Here is a 17,095-nt window from a genome sequence, read left to right as displayed (position 1 = left end):
ATATTCCTACCTTTTACCATATGTATAAAACATATTCCAAAATTAATTTGGTAGTTTAGCAACAATTAACAATTAATGCATTTTCATAAGCATACACGACCTTTTAAAGAATAATATTGGGATGGAGAAGATCCACCTGTGCAAGAACAATTCAGATGCCATAAAGGAAAATATTTATCTAGAAATATATTTTAAAAATTGTAGGGGATGATAAATTGAAATACCAATAACAGATTTGGAAAATGTCTTCCATATATCAATAATAACAACTAAAAACCATACTGGACCCAGACAGTCTATAAATCAATATGTTAGGTAACTGTTATGGATTGAATTGTGTCCCCCCCCAAATTCATATATTGAAGTCCTAACCCATCATATGTGACATCATTTGGAGATGGGTGTTTGCAGAATTTATCAAGTTAACATGAGGTCACTGGAGTGGGCTCTAAATCAATATGACTGGTGTCCTTATAAAAAAGGAAAATTTGGACATGGAGTCGCATATAGAAGACAATGCGAAGAGCCATAGAGGGAAGACAGCCATCTGCAAGCCAAGGGGACAGCCCTAGAACAGATCCTTCCTTCACAGCCCTCATAAGAAACTAACTCTACCAACAACTTGATTTTGGATTTCTAGACTCTAGAATTGTGAGACAAAAAATTCTGTTGTTTGAGTCACCCATCCTGTGGTATCTTATTATAGCAGCCCCAGAAAACTAATACAATAACTAATCCAAAATTTAAATAGGTAAATGGCCTAGACAGATAACTTATAGAGGAAGAAATACAAGTGCTGATTAAAGTAATGAAAATATAATCGGTCTTTCTAAGGAAGTGATTGGAAATTATATCAGAAAGAAGATATCATTGTTCACCCATGCCATCAAGAAATATTATATAAAGGGAGGGAGGACAATTTCCAGTTCAGGTGAAAGTGTTGAGAAGGATATCAGAATACACTGTACTGATAAGAGAAGTACAAGCTAGCCTAGTTTACAGGAAGACAATTTACTGTCACCTATCAAAATTAACGTGTCAATTTTAGAGTGAAATATTTCCACTTCTGGGAACATATGTCATAGAAAATTTTAGGAAAAATATTTTTACCCATTTATATGGACTTCATTACTTTTCAAGAGAGAAAGAAAAATTGAAAACACCTTAAATGTCCAGTGGTGAAATATACTACAGTATGGGCATAATGGAAAGAGCTCCAAGACAAGACAGTTGCAAAACATGACTGCATGAGAGTCATATTTTTTGTTTTATGTTATGGGGAAAAACATGTATTGGAAGATAAACATGCACTCATTTGTAAGTGTAAGAAGATCTGATAAGATGCTAACCAATGCTTCTGTCAAGGTAGTTTACTTCTACAGAGTAACTGATTTCCCCTTTCATAAGGCCTTTGAATGATTGAATCTAGAGTGGTGCTATTAGCACTTTTGGCTATATTTTTCTGATAAATGATTTCTTCATGGTTCTTAGTGTAATTGCCAGAAAATAAAGGAATTAAAATTGGTTTTCCTTTCCTCATGAAGTTATTTGAATGCCAGATATGAGAATGAAATTAAAAAATGATTATAAATAATTATAAAGGAAATGCTATTCATAATTTTATTTAATGGCAAATAATAAATGGCAAATAAATCCAAATACTGAAAACTTATATATGCAACAGTGATGGAAGAAATCACACAGAATAAGTTCTGTGGTGGGCACAGTGAACTATTATCTATAAAGAATTCCTAGCCAATCAGTATGTTCTTAACAGTATAATGGCAAAGACAGTGGACACTGGAGACTGACTGATACACTTCCTTGATATGTTCTTGGAAATTATTATTCCTATGACTCAATTTCTTCAGCGGTAAAATGGAATTAATACTAGTGTTTATTAATACTAGTGCTTATCTCATAGAGTTGTTCTGAAGATTAGATGAGTGAATGAATATATGTAAGACCATCTTGCATATAATACATTGTCAGTGCTTGTAATCTAGCACTGTGATTTATTATGGTCACTTAAGATAATTTTAGAGATGTGTTTATTGTCACAAATATTCAGGAAAAAAAAATCATGTCATGAAGTAAGTTTGTATAATTAGAAGTAGATGACGATGTGCCTTGCTGTTCATTATTTGACTTTGCTAGTATGTCTGAAAGGAAACCTGGGGCATTAATAACTATCTTATTACTGTTCATCAGTGAAAATCTCAAGGCCAGGGAGAAATATTGAGGTTCTTGCAGTGGAGCATTCCAATTTCCTTCAAACAAGAGGAATGTGAAGAGTGTTAGAAACCCGCATTTAAAAAATGAGAAAAGGCAAAGAATTGTAATAGAAACCTATTGCAGATGGTGTGCATTTATTAATCATGACTAAGGCCATTGGTAGACCCAGTTACTTTATAATTCTGCAGAAAGACTGTAAATTCATCAAATTTCTCAGTCATAAATATTTTATACTTTTAAAAATGAATTATCTACTGTGGGTTCAAAGACTACATAAGTTGCTGCTAACACATAACAATCTGTGTGAGGTCGTGTAGCATTGCATTTTACAGACAAAGAAACTAAAGATGAGAGAATTTGAGCTATTTTCCTACGAGTTTAATGTTGAACTTGTCAACCCAACTTTGACTAAAAAACTGTTAATACAATGGATTCTCTCTTGGTGAAGGGCTGTGTTTAACTGTTGCCTAAACCAGAGACATGGCAACATTAATAACTAACTCCTTCCCACTCTTTCCCTATAACACACACACACATACAAAATAAAAAATTTTAATTATACATTATTGATTCAGTTTTGTTTATTTTGCTGAAATCAAGCCAAGCTTTCCTGTCTCTACTGCTTCCAAACTAATGTAGGCCACCACAGCCTTTTCCGTGGCTTATTTCAGTGGTAACTTCCTTAACAGTCTCCTTTTTTCCAGATTTTTCCATCCTCCAGTGCATTTCCCAGTTTTTAACCAGGGAAATCTTTCCAAAACATAAAACTAACCATGTCACTCCCTGCTTAAAACCTTTCAATTGCTTCCCCTTGATTCCTTTTTTTAAATAGATAAGTTCATTTGTGTCTTTTTTTTTTAACTTTTTATTTTATATTGGAGTATAGCCAATTAACAATGTTGTGATAGTTTCAGGCGCACAGCAAAGCAACTCAGCCATACATATACATGTATCCATTCTCCCCCAAACTCCCCTCCTATCCAGGCTGCCACATAACATTGAGCAGAGTTCCCTGTGCTATACAGTAGGCCCTTGTTGGTTATCCATTTTAAATTTAGCAGTGTGTACATGTCGATTCCAAACTCCCTAACTATCCCTTCCCCCCACCCTTTCCCCCGGTAACCATAAGTTCATTCTCTAAGTCTGTGAGTCTGTTTCTACTTTGTAAATAAGTTCATTTGTATCATTTCTTTTTGGATTTCGTACATAAGGGATATCATATGATACCTTTCTTTCTCTGTCTGACTTACTTCACTCAGTATGACAATCTCTAGGTCCATCCAAGTTGCTGCAAATGTCATTATTTCATTCTTTTTAATGGCTGAGTAATGTTCCATTGTATATATATATACCACATCTTCTTTATCCAGTCCTCTGTTGATGGACATTTAGATTGCTTCCATGTCTTCCCCTTGTTTTCCAAACAATGCCCATACTCCTAACCATCATTTAAGAGTTTTGCATACTTTTGCTCATGCTCTCCACATCCTCATTTCAGCAGCAAACCTCTCTACCCCCATTTTCTACTCCAAACCTTCTGACATTTATTCGCTTATTTTTTAATTCAGTAGGCTCATTTTCATTAGTATTTACATGTGCTTTCCCCCTTTCATTAGCTAAATTCTATTTATCTTTCAAAATGCATATATTTTATATTACTTTTACCAGGAATTCTTCTCTGGATTCGTGATTCTAATCTCTAATCACCTGTGTGTACCAATTAATCATTTTTAACCTTTCCCTATCAGGTATAGTTCTGTGCTGCACTGACAACTGTTTCCTTGTCTACATTCTTCCCCTACACGTGCACACTTGCTATAATATATATAAATACACACACACACACAAATATACACACTACTTGTTCATTCATTCCTTAAGTAGGATCTTAGGGTAGTAACTTAATTTTTCTGAGCCCAGTCTTTTATATCGGCAAAATTAGAATTACAATACCTGTATTATTATCTTGCAAAGTCCATATGAGAAAAATGGGGAAAAATGTACATATATATGTATGATAATGAGATTAGTCTTTCCTTCCTTGTAATAGATAACAAGTCTGTTCAAATTTCACTGTAATTACTATAGTTATTGACTGATTTTTAGAGGTATTTTCTTTAATAGCAATAGAGATTTTGAAAGGGGTGCCTTTTCAGTGCACTTCATTCCCTACAAACCAAGGGCGAAGCAAAGCCCCTCCATTCTGCCCTGCTTCCACCCCCAAGTTTGTACCCCCAGTGTCAGAACCTGTCTACATCTCTGATCTAACTTGGTTCAAATCAAATCTCTTGCTGTAAAACTTCAGTCACCTTAGAAAAAAGTGTGTAATGTCATGTAAAATATCTATTTTCCAAGAGGTATCTGATAAACTATGTTATACATGCAAAAGATGTGCAGTGTTGTTCTGGAAACTCTGTAGCCTGGATAATCCTCAATGCAAAATCAAACATTTCTTTAAAAAACTGGTATTTCAATTTTCCCTTTTTAGATGAACTAATAAAAACAAAACATCCGGGCTTCCCTGGTGGCGCAGTGGTTGAGAGTCCGCCTGCCGATGCAGGGGACACGGGTTCGTGTCCCGGTCCGGGAAGATCCCACGTGCCGTGGAGCAGCTGGGCCCGTGAGCCATGGCCGCTGAGCCTGCGCGTCCGGAGCGTGTGCTCCGCAACACGAGAGGCCACAACAGTGAGAGGCCCGCGTATCGCAAAAAAAAAAAAAAAAAAAAAAAAAGTCCTAGTAATTAAGGTTTCAGTTTATCTAGATTTTGCTTAAAATGCAAGGGTCTGTGATTATGGCCAAAATGGCTAAAGCCAAGTGAAGGCATTTGGGGGGCCCTCATGCCTTTTCTTTCTGTGTTAGACAGGACTCTGGAGAGCTAGAAAAGCAGCTGAAGCAAGTCTTGAAGGAGCGGAGCACCATCCTCCGCCAGCTGACAAAAACATCAAGAGAACTTGATGGAATTAAAGTCAACCTTCAGGTGAGATGAAAACTAATTTTCTCAGCAGCAAAGGGTAGGGAGTCACCTGGTTTGTCTCATTGGGTTAACATGTAAAGACTTCTGCATTTTTTACCAGTTTTGAATATATTTCTGGGCTTGAACGTGGGAGTTATTATTTATTATTATATGAGCTTTGAAAAGAAATGTCATTTGAAATGCAGTCTGGGAATCTGTGGTTTGCAAATTCAGGAATGAGAAAACTGTGTGCTTGGCAAAGCCATCAATTTCTCAGAGTTTCTAAGATCAGTTTGACCCCTGTGTTTTTTACATTACAAAATGATGAAAAGCAGTTATGGCTAAGAGTTATAAATGAATATAGAAATGATCTCTTGAAGAGAACTTTAAATTCCACAAAGGATAGTTCTGAAAATTCTTTAATAAACCTCATTACTAAAATGGGTAAATGCCTCGCAAAGGAAAGTGTCATCTGTGAAAATGTATTAGCACTCAGTGAAATCTAAATCAAAAACCAAAGACAAGATCTATATCTGATAAGAAAAGTTTCTGAAATATCTGAGAATATATTTTAATATTGTCCTTTAACATTGTATTTATTGAATACATACTGTATACTAAAAGCTTTGCATGTATTATAGGATTTAATTCTCATAATATATCAATGAGGGTAGGCACTATAAATGTGAGTTTTCTTGTTACACGTGAGAAATCATGCTTGAATATCACAAAGGAAACCAGAGTTTAAATGCAGGCAGTCTGACTCCAGAGCCTGTCTGTTAGTTATCGCACTGAACCAAGTTTCTGAACCTTGTGTAATCACCATTGTTCTTAGCTTTTTAGTCCCATGATGATGATTATGGTGTCAGCAACCACTACAGTTTATTGAATGCGGTCTCTTGTGTTAGGTCCTCTTTCTCCAATTTTTAATTAATTTTCACATGATGATTATGCTATGATTATTATTAGCCTCATTTTACAGGTGAGAAAACAGAGTTAGAAAAGGGCTCAGAATCTGAGAGCACAGAGAGAGTTAGGAGGTGGATCTGGTATTTTGAACCCAACACCCAAGCTCTTGTTCCAGAAGTTGTATTACATCTTGAGAACATGAAAATAACAGAAAAATTACTCACACTCCAGTAGGATACAGTGACAGGTAGCAAGATGGTAACAGTGCAGGAATAACAGTTCTATGGTAGAAGTTTGCACAGAGCATTAGGGACGCACTGACTAGGATGAAAATGGGTGCATATTGATTTCCATATAGGAAGTTGAGGCCAGAATGCTACCTTTTCATTAAGTAGAAATTCACAAGTTTTATGAGACTTGAAAGAATATTTAAGACACCTGCACCTTCTTAGAGGCATGAAACACCTGGCACGTTGAGAATTTTTCAAGCTTATGGTGAAATAAATGCCCATGAGTGGTCAGTACTTCCAGCCAGGACACTCGGTATCTCTATACTAGCAGCCTAAGTTAAGTCAACCTAAGTGTCCATCGACAGATGAATGGATAAAGAAGATGTGGCACATATATACAATGAAATATTACTCAGCCATAGCAAGAAATGAAATTGAGTTATTTGTAGTGAAGTGGATGGACCTAGAGACTGTCATACAGAGTGAAGTAAGTCAGAAAGAGAAAAACAAATACCATAAATACTGTATGCTAACACATATATATGGAATCGAAAAAAAAGACTTCGAATTACAGTCTAGGAAATTACTTGAAATAAATGTACAGTTTTGTGGAGTTACTTTTTGAAAGGGCAATACATCTATCAGTAAATGTAATTGCAACCTTTTAAAATGCCTTTTATTTATTTTGTGACAGCCATTGTGCAAGGTGTTTTTTATTTAATTTTTATCTTATTAAATCCCCTCAACAAGCTTTTCACAAAATAAGATAATATTTTACACATTGTACAGTGAGGAAACGAAATTCAAAGAGGCTACAGGAATCTCCCAAAGTCATACATCTAATAAATGTTGATTCCAGGTTTCAAACTCATAGTAAATAAATAAATATATTGCCCATTGTACACTTTTTTTCATATATTTTTCCAGTGGGGCTTCATAAAGACATGAGCTTTGAAAGCCTTGTTCATCTCTGTAACCATAGCACCTGGATGGCATCACAATATAGATCCATAAATAAACATTGTATTAATTAAGTAGTAGGTATATCAATCTTTGGTATCCTTAAAGTCATCAAAATTATTTTCCAAGACGTATACCCCACTTCTCTGGACATTGCTGGGGAAATAATAATCAAATACTCATGAGTTCTTCTAATTGGATACATTTTTCAGACCCTCATCTGCATACCTACCCTTTTCATATTTTCATTTCTTCATTTCATGTTTTGTTTTGTTTTTAATTTCTTGAGGATAGTGCCATGCCCTTTTAATCTTTGTTTCCTTCAGAATGCCTGGAGTGTAGCAGATGGTAAATTGAATAAGCATATTTTTATTCTACTTTTCACCAAGTGCTATCACACATCTATTATCCCCTTTGAGTTTTCCAGTAACTGTCTAATGTAGGCTCTTCAAAATTCTCATCCCTGTTTATCAGATAAGGAAGTCAAAGTGCAGATTTTGTGACCTGTCCCAGGTCATATGGCCATGATGCACTTTGAACTGTAAATCCCATGATTGGTGATTTTCCCCCAAACCTGCTTTTTTGTGTTTTATGTCAAGCTACTCTTTTCAAATAAAAAGAGCACCTTTTATTGGCTGCTTCCTAATTATGATATCAATCAGTCATTTTAGGGAAAAGGGTTCTCTTGTGATGTTCACCCCACCAAATCCGTATCAGAATACTTAACTTACTACATGAAAATTGTTTCTAGCATTAGGCTGAAAAATTGGTGAAGGCAGACACTATGGCTTTGTTGTTAAATAAATATTAGGTAAGCAACATGTTTGCCATTCTTGTTATTGTCAGTTCCTTACCTGTCATAGCTTCTCTTTTTAGAAACAATGTTATTGCCTCTGTTTCAACTTTTAATATCAAAAAGGATAGGTTACCCTGTTAAATAATATACTAAGTATAAATAAGAAAGTTTTCAGGGAAGGATTAACGGGTCAGATTCTCTAATGAGAAAAGCTCATGTGGGCTTTTTTCTTTTAATTCACGGTCTGTCAATGCTGAATTTGCCAGAGTAAATAAACAGTAATGACTGAGGTGGTATTTTTTTTCTTTAATACACTATCTATACAGAACAGTTACAATTTTAAATGGCCCTAGTTTTTCTATGCACTCTAATGCATTACTCATAAATAATAGACAAGACCAAACAGGTGCATGCCATTTGACTGCTTTCATCCTGATGTATTATTACTTAGCTTATTTAGGGAGGCCTTTTATGTCCCCTTGTGTTTGTAGAAACTATGCCAGAACCAGTTTAACATGCCTGCAGAGAACATAGTAAAACTTCAAATGAAGAGCAGAAGATGTTTTATATTCACTTATAAAGAGACCTAGGTATTTGGAGAGTACTTTCTCCTCCACTGAACCTCTAAAGGCTGAATCTCAGTTCATTCCCTTTCACTCACTGTGTAGCACTTGCACCACTCGGTGTCATAAATTGTGCATACTGAGAGCCTATGTGCATCCTGAGAGCCATGGGGACCATCATGGCCTCGTTTGTACATTCTTATTTCAGGGCATAAGTGTAGCCACACCTTGTGCCATAAACACAAAAGTAAAGTAAGCTTCAATTTATCACCTGAATAAGACTTCCTTTTCCCACTTTTCTTATCAGAGTTTGAAAAACGATGAGAAATCTGCCAAAACTGATGTTCAGAAGCTTCTAGAAATAGGTCAGAAACAAAGGTAAGGCTGTGTTTTCCTTTTATTTTCTTAGTTCTTTTTCTCCATAGCCAAACTCCATTCAGAGACTTCACAAGGATAAGTTTATTCTAAATGCATTCATTTCTTTATATTCTTACTTATACTTTAATGTATAAGAATCTTGTTCAAATGTAGATCCTTATAAAATAAGTGTAGGGTGGCGCTTGAGAGTCTGCATTTCTAACACGTTCCCTGGTGATGGGTGATCCCGATACTGATGCTGCTCGTCTGCAGATCTCAATTCAACCGTTAATGGTCTGGAGTACTTTCCTTTATTGTCCCACTAAGATGGGCCCACATAAGTCTGCCCATCAATAAATCCAATAACAATGACATCAGTGGGCCACTGGTTTTTTTGTTTTTTTTTTTCCAGATTCTGTGATCTTATAACTTGTAGAGGATTTTGGCCTTTTTAAATAGTATCCAAACTTGATCGTGGCGATAGTGGTGGGGGGTGGTAAGAAATGGGGTAAACTTAACGCAGTAGAATTGGAACAGTTTTATTATTGTTGCCATGTTTATTTTGGAAGGAAGTGCACTATGAGCTAGATTTCTATGCAGTATTAAAAAAACTATATGACTTGAAATTGCTTCTCAAGGAAAAAAAAAAAGCCAGGGTATTTTCAGGTAGAAACAAGTCAGCATTTTTTATTTGTTATACGTTTACTAGAGGCTCTACTAGATGCTTTATATTTTTTTTCTTGTTTCAACACCACAAGTATAGATTAAATATTATTGTCCCCATTCAGTAAATGGGAAATTGTTGCTCAAAATGCTTAAGTGAATTGATGAGAGTTGTGTTAATTGGAATTTGCTCTGCTGTGTCTTACCCATAGCCATACCCTTTCAAGATAGTTTACTGATCCAAAGCAAAAAGCTGTTTAAAAAGTTGACAGATGCTACACTATGTAGTCCCTTCTCACCATCTTCTATCTTCTCCACTGACCTTGCCTCTTGATGCAGAAACCTCATGGCATTGAGGGGATGACATGTTAAAAATCAAATCAAGCATCTTATATTGACTCTTGTTATTATTTAAATGGAATCATTATTTATCGAACATGAAATTCTCTCCAAAGTCCAATATTAAAAAGATGTCATATAAAATATGGGTCTGAGCATGTTTCCAAAATTACATGATTTTAAATTATTTTATTGGTTTGAAATAATCCACTTTTTAAAACACCTGTGCTCAATATCACACAAGTATTTGTGATTCACTGAGTTAGTGAAGAATTATAAACAATATTTTCAATAGAAATAGCTAGTCAAAATGTTACCAAGCCTAAGTTTGTACTGCTCCCTGCACAACAGGCCAATAATCGAGAGACGAGTTCTTGAGGCAAGAAATAGTGACTTTATTCAGAAAGCCATAAAAACTGAGAAGATCGTGGGCTTGTGCCCCAAAGAACCATCTTGCCTGAGTTAGAATTCAGGCTCCTTTTATATAAAAAAACAGCAGCCTCCGGAGGGGATGTGTTAATTTCTTCTTTCCTGCAGTCACTCACAGGTAGACCTTGTCAGGTTGTTTCCTGTGAGCTAAACAAAGGTATTTTAGCTTAATGCTCATTACATGGGATTCAGGGTTCCCAGAGATGGACCTTTATGTATAATATAAGCTTATAGGCAACATCCCTTTAGTGATCAACTTGTAATAGAATACAAAAGGTTCTTCCCTCTTAAAAAACAGACCAAGAGTCATTGAAAATTATCACTTTTTGTAGAGTCTTCCATGTTGGGAAAAGATAATAAACAAAAACACAAAAATAGAAATGACTTCTGCATAATGTATGTGCAATACCAGTGAGAGGGTTGCAGTGACTGAAGAAGACAGATTGAGTCAGGAAAGATCAGAAAATAAAGCTGTTATGCATAGACTGGGACCACTCTTAAAGGTTAGCTCAGAGTGGACTTCAGCATAATCAACAGAAAACCCATTCATGTAGCTCTGTAAAAGAATGATATAATTAAAGAATTATACTAGGGGAATTATTCTGACAGCATTGTTCAAGGCAGAAAGAAAGAGACATAGACCAGGTTGAGGAAATGTCCCCTAGAGAAGAGACAGAGAGATCTCATCAGTGAGGACCATGGAGTGAAAGAGCAATGAAATCAGCCTTTCTTTATTGCAGGAGAGACACAGATGAAGAGACAGGCTTATGCATGATGTGAGTAAGGAAAAACCTATTCCTTTAGCTTACTGATATTTTCTTAAATTATCTATGGTTGTTTCTACATGACACAAAATATCCAGGCAAATGAGTAAAAACATGGTTAGAGTTATTAAGAATTTCAGGCCATCATCTATACATTTGGCATGGTATACAGATAGCCAGATGATGGTTTTCAATGAATGTGCTAAATGGAGCATATATTTTGGTATTGTGATTTCAAAGTTTTATCCAAAATTATAAAATTTGTTAAAATGCATAACTTGTATAATGTACACAAAGTCAGCATGGAAAATTCAATAAATCCTAACAATAGGTGACTTCTCAAAAGTATAATACATTTGATATATTAGTTTTTGCTGTTTAGTTAGAGTTATAAAAATCATGCTTATCTGAATGTGAAGGAGGCTATATATCTCATTTCCAAAATAAAAGAGATTGATAAACAGTAAAAGAGGAAAAAAGTATCTCAGACTATAAAAAGTATTAACTGATGGCAAATTTAGAAGTATTATCAAAGCCTGAAAAACTAAAATGTATTGCAGATGCCATTTGGCTATACACCCAGTTCTCAGTAACTACCTGTCCTCTGGGATCCTTGCCACCTGGCCCTTACCTGGCGAAGTAGTCCCTAGAAGTCATGTTGCTTTTATGTGTCTCTGACATCACTGGCTACAGTTAATTACCTCATAGGTGTCTACCAAAACAAAACTGAATCAGTTAGAAGTTCCTTCTTGGAATTATAACCAACAGGCAACTAATAAAGTCTCTCTGTGTAGCTGTACTAGATTGTAAGTAAGTAAACGCAGAGGATATGGCATGGTCGTAAACAACCAGGTAGTGAGAGCAGCATGTCTTTCTGCCAAAGAGGTACAGAGAAAGGAATGTGTATATGTGTGTTTGTGTGTGGTGTATGTGTGTGCCTGTGCACATGCACGCATACTTTTACATGAGCAGGAGAAAGTTGCATTGACTCTTGATTGTTACATTTCAGAAATATTTAGACAGCTTAGGTAATATTCATAGAAGAGTCCTCCGGTTGATGGAGAGACTTTTAAGCCATACTATGTGAAGAGTGAGAGTATGTAACCAAAAAATAGAGACCCTGGGAGATAGGAGAGTACCCTGAAGTTTCTGAAAAGCTGTCTTGAAAATAAAAAGGAATAAAACAGTTTACTTTCTACGGTGGATGGTGGGTAGAGATTTTGAGAAGGCACTTTTGGACTCTGTGTACTAATGGATTTTAGTATATCAAGTTCTCTGTAAAGGAAAAGAATGCCTGAGATAGTGGCAAGGTTTCTATCGGTGATGTTATGACAATACAATCTGGTAACCACATGAAAAAAATACCTTCCTGTAGGGTAAGGTATCTTTGTATTTATAATTGGGGATGGAAGATGTGTGAAACAGCTGCCTTTTAAAATCTCTTGTAACCATGAAATTCTATGGTAAAATGTACTCAACATCCGAGAGACCCTATCACAGTGTCGCTGGAGCCAACAGTTCTTTAGAATTCAAGCTTCAGTTCAGTGCCAAATAGGGCCCAAGAGTAGCTCTACATAGTTTGTGCAAATCCCATTTGGTGGAGGGGGGGGGGTCGGAGTAGAACTGAGCAAGTTGTGGGACAGGAGTTTGGGGCCACCTATAGCATGGGAGCAGTGAGAATGTGCAGAAATAAGTCTGAAAAAGGAGGTGGAGAGATTCAGAAGTTTCAAAAGTCCTGCTTTGCCATTCTGTCTGATAGCTTTCCTCGACATGAAAATGAGAATTCTCTACCTTCTCCAGCTTTTAACAGCTTTTCCAACTTATTTTTTGCTTACTCCCTATTGCCTATAGATGTCAGTATGTGGGCATTTTTGAATATATATATACATATATAAACACTTATTTTAATTTTTATAAAAATATATGAATTTTATCATTTAATTTTAAAATATATGTATCACTTTAAAATAAAAATGAGAATTTTAAAATCCAGAAATAACGAATAAGTATTACAAGATTTTATTATAACTTTTTTCTAGTTGGAAATATACTAGTCCTATTGCATTTTTATTCAGTACTTGTTGAAGATTTGAGTGTTAGGAATAGAATGTAGATCCTTCCTTCTTTCTTTCTCCCTGTCTCCCTCAATAGGGGTAGTATAATGAATTTGAGCACATAGTCTGCAGAACACAATTCCACCACCTCTTTATGTATCAGTTTTCCATTTTATGGAGTGCCTGGTATACTGTAAGCCTACAATATATGTAAATATTACTATTATTTTGTATTAAATTATGCCACACATGCTCTTTGTGGAAAATATCAGGAGAAATAATGGAAGCCTACATGTGAAACAATTGTGATAAATGAAACCGGTTTGAGGCCGTAATGGAAGCTGAGAATTAAAATCCACTTTAAGCAAAAGCATGTTAAAGCTTTACCCAAACAAGCATAAATCATCTAAAAACCAAAGTGACTGTAATTAGTTTATAACTTGTTCCTGTTATACGTTGCCTTGATCAACAAAATTCAGATTGATTCCAGCGATCGTATAGACTCTCATGGATATTCCTAAAATTGAAACTGGGACCTAATAGTTTCTAGAGTAATCATTAAGTCCTTCTGGATGAAAGAGCAGCTTGTGGTTGTGCAGGATGTGGTGGTCAAAGAATGAACACAAGGACCTCAAGTGGTGCCAGTGGTTGTGATAATCATCTTGTGTATTAAGTGATTATTTTCCAGGCATTTGCTAAGCATTTTGCCTATATAACATCTTCTAAACCTCACTATAAACCTATGAGGTAGTTCTATTATTGTGCCCATTTATAGGTGAAAAAAAATGAGTCTAAAAACGTGCTTTCCTATCCCATAGTCTCTTTATTGTTGTTACACACCAAGAAAATATTTTTGTTCCAGAAGTTGTCTTTTGGCTCTAGACTGGAAATTTTAGTTTGTCTGCTGCTAAGACTAGAAGAAGTTTCTGTTTGGTTCTTGCTGTTGCTTTGAAGAAGTTTACTCCTCTAGCCATACTTAACACACACACTCACTCATATACTGTTATCTGCTATCTGAACTTTTTTTTTTTACATCTTTATTGGAGTATAATTGCTTTACAATGGTGTGTTAGTTTCTGCTTTATAACAAAGTGAATCAGTTATACATATACATATGTTCCAATATCTCTTCCCTTTTGCATCTCCCTCCCTCCTACCTTCCATATCCCACCCCTCTAGGTGGTCACAAAGCACCGAGCTGATCTCCCTTTGCTATGCGGCTGCTTCCCACTAGCTATCTATTTTACGTTTGGTAGTGTATATATGTCCATGCCACTCTCTCACTTTTTCACAGCTTACCCTTCCCCCTACTCATATCCTCAAGTCCATTCTCTAGTAGGTCTGTGTCGTTATTCCTGTCTTACCCCTAGGTTCTTCATGACATTTTTTTTCTTAAATTCCATATATATGAGTTAGCATACGGTATTTGTCTTTCTCTTTCTGACTTACTTCACTCTGTATGACAAAATCTAGGTCCATCCACCTCATTACAAATAGCTCAATTTCATTTCTTTTTATGACTGAGTAATATTCCATTGTATATAAGTGCCACCACTTCTTTATCCATTCATCCACTGATGGACACTTAGGTTGTTTCCATCTCCTGGCTATTGTAAATAGAGCTGCAATAAATATTTTGGTACATGACTCTTTTCGAATTATGGTTTTCTCAAGGTATATGCCCAGTAGTGGGATTGCTGGGTCATATGATAGTTCTATTTGTAGTTTTTTAAGGAACCTCCATACTGTTCTCCATAGTGGGTGTACCAATTCACATTCCCACCAGCAGTGCAACAGTGTTCCCTTTTCTCCACACACTCTCCAGCATTTATTGTTTCTAGATTTTTTGATGATGGCCATTCTGACTGGTGTGAGATGATATCTCATTGTAGTTTTGATTTGCATTTCTCTAATGATTAATGATGTTGAGCATTCTTTCATCTGTTTGTTGGCAATCTGTATATCTTCTGTGGAGAAATGTCTGTTTAGGTCTTCTGCCCATTTTTGGATTGGGTTGTTTGTTATTGAGCTGCATGAGCTGCTTGTAAATTTTGGAGATTAATCCTTTGTCAATTGCTTCATTTGCAAATATTTTCTCCCATTCTGAAGGTTGTCTTTTGGTCTTGTGTATGGTTTCCTTTGCTGTGCAAAAGCTTTGAAGTTTCATTAGGTCCCATTTGTTTATTTTTGTTTTATTTCCATTTCTCTAGGAGGTGGGTCCAAAAGGATCTTGCTGTGATTTATGTCATAGAGTGTTCTGCCTATGTTTTCCTCTAAGAGTTTGATAGTGTCTGGCCTTACATTTAGGTCTTTAATCCATTTTGAGCTTATTTTTGTGTATGGTGTTAGGGAGTGATCTAGTCTCATATTTTACATGTCCCTGTCCAGTTTTCCCAGCACCACTTATTGAAGAGGCTGTCCTTTCTCCACTGTACATTCCTGCCTCGTTTATCAAAGATAAGGTGACCATATGTGCCTGGATTAATCTCTGGGCTTTCTATCCTGTTCCATTGATCTATATTTCTGTTTTTGTGCCAGTACCATACTGTCTTGATTACTGTAGCTTTGCAGTATAGTCTGACGTCAGGGAGCCTGATTCCTCCAGCTCCGTTTTTCGTTCTCAAGATTGCTTTAGCTACTCGGGGTCTTTTGTGTTTCCATGCAAATTGTGAAATTTTTTGTTCTAGTTCTGTGAAAAATACCAGCGGTAATTTGATAGGGATTGCATTGAATCTGTAGATTGCTTTGGGTAGTAGAGTCATTTCCACAATGTTGATTCTTCCAATCCAAGATCATGGTATATCTCTCCATTTTTTGTATCATCTTTAATTTCTTTCATCAGTGTCTTATAATTTTCTGCATACAGGTCTTTTGTCTCCTTAGGTAGGTTTATTCCTATTTTATTCTTTTTGTTGCAATGGTAAGTGGGAGTGTTTTCTTGATTTCTCTTTCAGATTTTTCATCATTAGTGTATAGGAATGCAAGAGATTACTGTGAAATAATTTTGTATCCTGCTACTTTACCAAATTCATTGACTAGCTCTAGTAGTTTTCTGGTAGCATCTTTAGGATTCTCTATGTATAGTATCATGTCATCTGCAAACAGTGACAGCTTTACTTATTCTTTTCCAATTTGGATTCCTTTTATTTCCTTTTCTTCTGATTGCTGTGGCTAAAACTTCCAAAACTATGTTGAATAAGAGTGGTGAGAGTGGGCAACCTTGTCTTGTTCCTGATCTTAGTGGACATGCTTTCAGTTTTTCACCATTGAGGATGATGTTGGCTGTGGGTTTGTCATATATGGCCTTTATTATGTTGAGGAAAGTTCCCTCTATGCCTACTTTCTGCAGGGTTTTTGTCATAAATGGGTGTTGAATTTTGTTGTAAGCTTTCTCTGCATCTATTGAGATGACCATATGGTTTTTCTCCTTCAATTTGTTAATATGGTGTATCATATTGATTGATTTGCATATATTGAAGAATCCTTGCATTCCTGGAATAAACCCCACTTGATCATGGTGTATGATCCTTTTAATGTGCTGTTGGATTCTGTTTGCTAGTATTTTCTTGAGGATTTTTGCATCTATGTTTATCAGTGGTATTGGCTTTTAGTTTTCTTTCCTTCTGGCATCTTTGTCTGGTTTTGGTATCAGGGTGATGGTGGCCTCATAGAGTGCATTTGGCAGTGTTTTTCCCTCTGCTATATTTTGGAAGAGTTTGAGAAGGATAGGTATTAGCTCTTCTCTAAATGTTTGACAGAATTCGCCTGTGAAGCCATCTGGTCCTGGGCTTTTTTTTGTTGGAAGATTTTTTTTTTTTTTTTTTTTTTGCGGTACGCGGGCCT

General features: G+C 35.9%; 1 protein-coding gene across 1 annotated transcript in view; it reads left to right on the top strand.

The window, feature by feature from the left end:
- The window catches only part of LUZP2 (leucine zipper protein 2), a gene marked incomplete at both ends in the record, with an annotated part of 459,701 nt that overhangs the window by 213,313 nt on the left and 229,293 nt on the right, over positions 1-17,095 (top strand). Inside the window, 2 exons of the mRNA XM_079707777.1 lie at positions 5,095-5,212; positions 8,954-9,024. Of these exons, the coding sequence (XP_079563903.1) occupies positions 5,095-5,212; positions 8,954-9,024 (189 nt within the window). The remainder of the gene's footprint in view (positions 1-5,094; positions 5,213-8,953; positions 9,025-17,095) is intronic.

This window comes from Hyperoodon ampullatus, assembly GCF_949752795.1.
Source record: "Hyperoodon ampullatus genome assembly, chromosome: 7".
Lineage (NCBI taxonomy): Eukaryota > Metazoa > Chordata > Mammalia > Artiodactyla > Ziphiidae > Hyperoodon > Hyperoodon ampullatus.
Note: the sequence above shows the minus strand (reverse complement) of the source record. Positions and strands in the feature narration are given on the sequence as shown.